Here is a 7,213-nt window from a genome sequence, read left to right as displayed (position 1 = left end):
CAAGAGTATCAAATGGCATGCCTCTGAGGGCGGCACAATCATATTGGGACAAGAATTGACTCGAGCGCGGCGCCAGTAGTCTGGCAGAAACGTTCAAAGAAAGCTGTGTATGAACACGCCACCGGCCAGCACCACCGGTCCAACATACGAGTTTCAGACGTTGATCCCCGTTGCGTCCAAGGGACTGGGTGAACCAGCGGCCCACCGCCCAATAAGATCATCCCCAGATCAGTCCGATGTTGGGCCATCAGCACAGCAGGGCCCTCTCCAGGATCTCGTAGGAGTAGGCCTCCCCCAGGGCCGCGTCACGCAGGAGAATCATCTGGTCAGCGGGCGGTGCGCGGGGGCCGGGGGGCAGGGGCGAGGGCGGCGGACACCGGGTTTCTCTTTGTTTTGGAGGGACAAGGGCAGAGTCTCCTGCTGTAAGAGAATGGTTGTTGCTACAGTGCACTGCCTGCAAGGCCATCTTGAAACCTGCTGCCACGCCAGGCTTCCGGCAAAGCCACCCTCTTGGTTTTCCCCTGGTCGGCTCAGCCCCAATCACAACACTCAAGCAGGCACGGATCACCCTCTGATGTGGCCGCCGCTCAAAACCCCACGGCGGCCAACCCCTTGAGCACACCGCCCCTTACACTTTCACCCCAACCGCTGCCGGGACCCAGCGTTGAATGCCAAACAACATGAGCCCTCAGCCGGGCGCCCTGATGACCCACTCACCTGCAGGAACGCTGCCGCCTGCGGCGCCGCCGCCGCCATCCGGCGGTACCCTGCCCTGTCCACCGCCACCACGCCGCTCCGCGCCACCGCAACCGCGCGGAAGCTGCGCGGCCGCCTCAGCACAAAGTCCGTCGCCCCCAGCACCGACCCGGGGCCGCTCGCAAAGTGACGCTCGTGGGGGTCGCGCGGCCGCCCCGCCGCGGCCCCCGGCGCCTTGCTGACGTCATTCTCCCCCTCCGCTGACATCACCACCACAGCCGGCTCAATGAACTGCTTGATGGCGACGTCGAACGCGCCCGACAGCACCAAATAGACTGCGTCTGGCGGCTGGTCAAAGTCCATGAGTAGGGCCCCGGGCTCGAGGGTGTGCACGGTGGAGTAGGCGGCAAAGCCAGCCGCGGCCGCGGCGGCATCGAGGCCTTCCGAGAGGGGGCATTCCTGATTGTTTGGATGAGCAATCCGGCGTTCAATGTTGGGGACAGGGAAGGTGACACACGTTGGCGGAGGGGTGGAAGGAGCCTGAGACAGGCAACCTGTTGCTTACGCACGCCTCCAGGCGACGCTGCCTCAAGTCGTCTATGTGACCCCCCCATTGCACTACGTTCCCCGTGCCCCCCCACCTGTGCGCTGCCCAGCAGGAACTCGTCCAGTGTCAGGGCGTCCTGGCCGCTGCTCAGCAGGCCCGCGGCGCGCACCAGCGCCAGGTGCCTGGCGGTGAGACAGAGCAAGTGTGGGTGTATGCAAACACGACATCGGCCATGCAATTGATGCTTATGTAAGCGATGCGTGTTTGGGCTCTGCCACCAGCACTCACAAATCCGCAGCAGAAATCCTGGGGCTGCAACCAGCACAGGAGTGCGACCCACCCCCCCCAGTTCATGCCCAGGGCTGCCCACCTGTCCTCCACGTACTCCTCGCCCTCACTCAGGGTCGGGAATTCCCGGCAGTACAGCACGTCACCGCCGCCGCCCCCGTGGCCACCCCCGTGGCCGCCCCCGTGGCCGCCGGCCTCCTCGTCGCCTGCGCCCGGCTCGATCAGTCCGTGCGCCAGGAACAGCCGCCGCACCGTGGCGTCCCTCACGCGCGTGAGCACCAGCTCCACCCCCGCCTGGCGCAGCAGGCTCTGCGATGTCAATTTTAAGAGGGTTTGAAGGCCCAGGATGGGGTGGGGTTGGGGGTCGAAGGTAGGAGGGTGGGCGCCTAAGACGGGAGGGCCCGGCAGGTGTTAGCTTCAACATAGGAGTCGCAGACATGATTGAAATCTCAAAGGTTTGCGCTGGTAAGCGTCGAGCGCGGTGTACGATTACAGGAAGGGCGCAGCGAGGGTTCTGACAGGCTGACTATGTTGGGTGCACGCGCACAGCTGCACAACGCCGCTGCAGGACTCGCGCGTCCTGCCACCCCGTCCCCGGCTAGGTGTGCAATGAGCTCACCCGCAGGCTCCCCAGCAGCTGCGCTGCTGTTGCATCCACACCCAGAACCCGCCTGGCGCGGCGGAGGGGTTTTAAGGTGAAGTCAGCAGGCGCAGAATGCACCACCGCAGCGCACGGGCCATACGCATGCAGCATGCTGGAGCTGGCAGCGCGCGCAAGCCAGTCCCCGCTGTCAACCCGGCCCCACGGGACCATCACCCTTGATGCCGCTGACCGTTCTTCGTCAAAGCTGACATCTGATTGCATAGGGAGCAGCCCAGCACCATGCACACACTCCCCACATGTCCCTGTCAGGCCCCAGGGCCCCAGGGTCTCAGGGCCCTCTCACTTGAAGTCCAGGAGCACGTAGCAGGGCGCCCCCTCCACAACAGCCGCCAGCTTCAGGGGGTCCAGGCCGCCCCAGGCCGCACCCCCCGTGCCCGGCAGCACCGCCACCTGCGACAAAGAGGGGGGCAGAAGAAGCACCCCCAGCTGGGTCACTCGTGGTGGCAGCTTGCTAAGCATCCAGCTGGATGCTGGTTGACTCGGAGATGGAGGCGCCAGAAGTTCATCAAGCACGCCTGAGATGATGTGTTACATGCTTGCACATGATGCAGGCTGATCGCGCGTCAAGAGCGCGGGCCGAAAAGTAGACGAGGCAGGGTGAAAGGTTCAATGCCAGGCAGGAGGACGCTCTGTTCAGCACCCACCTGCAGAGGAAACCCCGCGCCGCTGCCCGCGCCAGTGCCCCCACCGAGGGCGCCTGCGGCCAGGATTAAGCGGGCGGCCTCTGCTCCCTTTGCCACCATCTCGTTTGCCAGCTGGGTGACCTGCGGCAGGGTCGGCCCAGCGCAGGGGTTTGGTGGGCGGCTGGCGCAAGGGGCGCAGGCTCAGCGGGCAGGGATGTGCGGTTGAGCGTGACGAGCCGTTCTGTGCGTGACAGCACGGATGCCGGCACAGCAGATGAGCCCAAGGCCGCTGAATGGTGCGCGTCACCACCACCAACCCGTCCAAGGGTTTCACACACGCACGCAGCGGGGTGGCCAAAGCATGACGAACGGGGCCATCCCTGTCGGCCCGGCGCACCCGTTCGCTGAGCAGCACGCTGGACCCGAAGAAGATGTATCCGCTGAGTCCCATGGCCAGGCTGCGGCCCTGGAAGGCCTCCAGGGCGGCGCGCTCCCTGAAGGTGCGCACGGCCACGCTGCGGGACGGCAGCACGGTGAACGCCTGGCAGGAGGGAGCGGAGGACGCGGCGCCCGCCGCCGCAGGAAGAGGGGAGCGTGGCAGAGTGAGGGGTGTGGGGTGGTTTGGGACAGCGAGCGGGTTTGGTGTGTCGTGGCCGGCTGGTCGAGGGCAATGCAGTGCAGCAGGACATGACGGTGGTGGGCTGGGGTAAAGGGTGTGTGGTGTGAACAGCCGCAATGCAAAGTGAGAGCTTACGCCGCCCAAGACCAACAGGGTTGAGGGGGTCAGATTCTGGGTTGCAGGATGCAAGGGACATTCACCGCGCATCATCCTCGCCACCGTGTCCAGCGTGCAGGGCCACATTTCTCGCCCAGCACACCTGGTCACCACCTTGCCTGCCCACCCCACCCCGTACGACCATCATAGCCCACCGTCATTGTCACGCGCGCATATGTGAACGCAAAGTATGTGAGGCACATCATCACACCGATGAGAACACCCATCTGGAGCTCAAACTGTGAGTGCAAGCATGCCGTGTTTTGTGGCGCCGGGGTGAGGGGAGGACCAGAAACGAAGGGGTGGGCAAAGTGTGCTCGGGGCAGAAACCCTGAGATCACAACAGCATGCCCTTGACGCGGCGTGGCGCTCCCTGCAGACACTGTGCAGAGACATATACACACTTCTTGCTAGTCGCAGCTCAGAAATAATCGGTGCGTCATCACGGGAAAACAGTGCGCGTGTCACTCGCCTGCATGATGGCGAAGAACGTGGCCAGCAGGAGGAGGTACTCCGGCCGCGTCACCTTCTTGCGGGAGCGCACCAGCCCTGGTTGGGCGGTGCGGCACGTGCGAAGACTCTTTATTTGGTCTTGAGAGCAGTCAACGCAAAAACATATGGTCACAGTCTGATGCAAAGCGCAACGCCAAGGAAGCCCGACGTCACAGCAATTGCAACAAGAGAATTAGCTCAGTCCAGATCACTCTAAACTGCTGTCACAGATGACTCACAGTCGCCAGCGATCTCGATGCCAAACACGACCAGCAAGGATCCGTAGAAGAAGAGCGGAAGATATGGGGCCACAGCAAAGGGCAGCAGGAACACCGCAAGCTCGACACCCGCGATCACCCAGCCGTGCCAGTGGCTGGTGATACCGGCCCTCAGGGAGAAGATGGTCTGGCTGAAGATGTACGAGCCTGGGTGGTGTGCATGTGCAAGCGAGATGGGTGCTTTAGGTGTGGAGTTGAAGCAAACAATATGAACCCCTTGCAAAGTCCAGGAGAAGGTGGGTGATAAATAATTGATTGGGGACGTCATGAACCTGGGAGAAGCGGTGGTGCGAGAAGGTTGTCACCAGAGCATGCATTGTGGCAACATAAACTCCCCCTTCTGGGTCTCCCGGGGATGCTCTCCCCGCCGCACCTGCGTAGCCGCTGCCTGTGAGGCCGCACACCAGGTTGGAGAAGCCCACAGTGGCGAGCTCCCTGTTGAAGTCAATGGGAATGGGCACCTCCGCCTGGGGGGGGAGGGGGGACGCGTTGGCCGATGGAGTGAGTGCTGCGATAGGGAACACAAATGGGGGCTGGGTTGGGCCAGCTGCACTCGTTTCCTTAGAATGAGGTTGGGACAATAGGTTTGGGTGGTGGGCAGGGTGAGGCTCGAGCCAATACCTCAGGTCCTGACCGGTGACAGGTGATGGTAATGCGGCTGACCTCGCAATCCGTCGCGGTCCCTGCCCTGCAAGCGGCCCTGCCCTGTGGCTGTGTGGCCGGGGCAGCCACCTGGATGGCCGCAACGTCGAGGCAGGAGCCGAACGTCATGACTAAGAACAGCGCCAGCATCTTGGGCAGCTGCTTCACCAGCGCGGGCAAGTAGATGCCGTCGAATGAAAGGTCCCTGATGTTGAACATGCCATACAGCTCCCAGAACTGCTGGCTGCCGTTGCCCTGGGTTTGTTTGGGCCACCACGAGGTGTCAGGGGAGGGACAATAATGATGAGCTGGCTGCATTCTTTCTGAGGTCGCTGATTTTCCAGCTCTGCCAATTGCGGCCGACCAAGATGCACAACAGCTGATGGGCTTGACGTCCCGGGGTCCAGTCATCAGGAATTCTGTTCGCATATTTGAATTTGATCTGGTTTGCTGCGCACAACCATCATATGGCGCAAATGAGGAGCTTCCATAGCAAAACCCCACCTCGGGTTTCAGCGCCCAGCCAGCGTCCTGCGCATCCGCCAGTGTGACCCCGGCCCACAGGAGCACGGCGTGGAACGCCAGCGGCAGCGCCACCAGCACGCCTGGCAGCGCCCAGGGGCTGCGGGCGCGGCTCATGGTGGTGATGATGACCAGTGCGCTTGCCAGGGTGGGGGCCAGCTTGATCAGGCGGTCTGCGGGGGGTTTGGGGGTTGCATGTGGCCACCCATACAGGGTGGGCCCAACGTTCCATAACCATGCAGCGTGGCGGATGAGACAAGATGACGGCACCATGCCCGCCGCGAAGTCCGGGCGCGTGAGGAGCGCCTGTGACAAATGCACGTCAGGTATTTGCGCATCACAAGCACATCACGCCAAGCAGGAGGCACCGGAGTAGTAGGGGGGGGCCAGCAGTTGTAGCGCTGCGGTTTTGCAGGCACCCCGTCCGCGCCTTGCGTGAGGAGCTCCAGCCAGGTGGAGAAGCCCTCGATCTGGATGCCAGTGCTCAGGCCCACACCAGAGGCCAGGCAGAAGTAGCCTGCGAGGGACGGGTGATCAGCAAGCAGGAGTGTGTGGTTGGGCGGCAGAGCGACAACACATGCAGTCACAGTATAGAGGGGGCGCCTTGGGCCTGCCAAAAAGCAAAGCGATTCGCCCTGGACCCATAAATGTCCCTCACCAACGTAGCCTGGACACGTGGCGTGAGGATTTCCACGCAACACGGATGGCGGTGGCATCAGGTTTGTAGGAGAGGGATGAATGGGTGGAGGAATCAGGTGAACGGAGGCATCAGCTCACGTCGTCGCTGTGAGGCAAGATGCATGCTGGGGCTGGACACGAGGGGTGACAGTGGCCATCAACACACCCTACACTGCGCTGCTGTCAAGCGCGCGGCCCCTCCTTGGCTTAGACGCACAACTCCTGCCATTCGCCAGCCAGCCGCATCAAATGCGACCAACTGCGGATTAACGCAGCAACCCCTGCATTCTGACCCAACCAGCACGGGCACACCAATGTGCTGCTGTCACCGGGCACCCAACATGGCGTGCGCCTGCATTTTCCTCTGCAACTTTTGCTGCTCTGCGGCTCCATTCGGCCCTGTCCCTGTTGCTGGTGGATGGACTGCCCTTGTCCACTCACTCAGGTATGCACCCACTACGGGGAGCGGGACGTACTGCACCAGAGTGGCGAGCTTGAACCTGGCTGCGTTTGAAAGATGATACCAGGTCACGGTGAGGTGTTGCGCGGAAGCATCATGCCTGGAAGGTAATCCGAAGTTGACCTTGCATCAAGGCCGACGGGCAGAAAAAGGAAACAGGGATGCTGCGATGTTTGTTCTGCAGCGTTTGATACACGCTGTCACCGCTTGAACAGGCGTTCTGCGAGCGCTCACCCACGGCGGTGACCAGCACCCCAACAAGCAGCGTGGCTGCCATGAGGGTGAGCAGCGCCGTCCCAGTCACCACTTCGCTCGACAGGCCGACCTGCGGTGCGGCCAGCAAAGAAGGGGAGCTCAGCATGGTGAGGGGATAAATCTATGCATGCATGTGCCCAGATGACACTCCTATTAATCCAGAGGCATCACTGTTCTGGATGAACGTCAGCGCCGAGTCTGTGGCGCCCGCACCTCACACGCAGCCATTGAAAGCGCGTGGCACCCCCAGCGGGGCCCACCTTCAAGGCGAGGTGGGCCACCCTCCTCCCGCC

General features: G+C 62.6%; 2 protein-coding genes across 2 annotated transcripts; both read right to left on the bottom strand.

The window, feature by feature from the left end:
• Positions 1-247: 247 nt before the first annotated feature.
• MNEG_9208 (hypothetical protein) lies at positions 248-3,820 on the bottom strand (the record flags this gene model as incomplete). Its single annotated transcript, XM_014042320.1, has 9 exons — positions 248-322; positions 718-1,155; positions 1,338-1,425; positions 1,614-1,840; positions 2,151-2,202; positions 2,479-2,585; positions 2,840-2,959; positions 3,216-3,359; positions 3,749-3,820. 9 exons carry the CDS (start codon positions 3,818-3,820, stop codon positions 248-250), a joined length of 1,323 nt encoding a protein of 440 aa, XP_013897774.1.
• A 215-nt stretch (positions 3,821-4,035) lies between these two features.
• Positions 4,036-7,026, bottom strand: MNEG_9207 (hypothetical protein; the record flags this gene model as incomplete). Its single annotated transcript, XM_014042319.1, has 8 exons — positions 4,036-4,142; positions 4,325-4,510; positions 4,737-4,830; positions 5,096-5,260; positions 5,510-5,686; positions 5,947-6,044; positions 6,647-6,709; positions 6,900-7,026. 8 exons carry the CDS (start codon positions 7,024-7,026, stop codon positions 4,036-4,038), a joined length of 1,017 nt encoding a protein of 338 aa, XP_013897773.1.
• Between the last annotated feature and the right edge of the window lie 187 nt (positions 7,027-7,213).

This window comes from Monoraphidium neglectum (genome assembly GCF_000611645.1).
Source record: "Monoraphidium neglectum strain SAG 48.87 unplaced genomic scaffold scaffold01855, whole genome shotgun sequence".
Classification (NCBI taxonomy): Eukaryota; Viridiplantae; Chlorophyta; class Chlorophyceae; order Sphaeropleales; family Selenastraceae; genus Monoraphidium; species Monoraphidium neglectum.
Note: the sequence above shows the minus strand (reverse complement) of the source record. Positions and strands in the feature narration are given on the sequence as shown.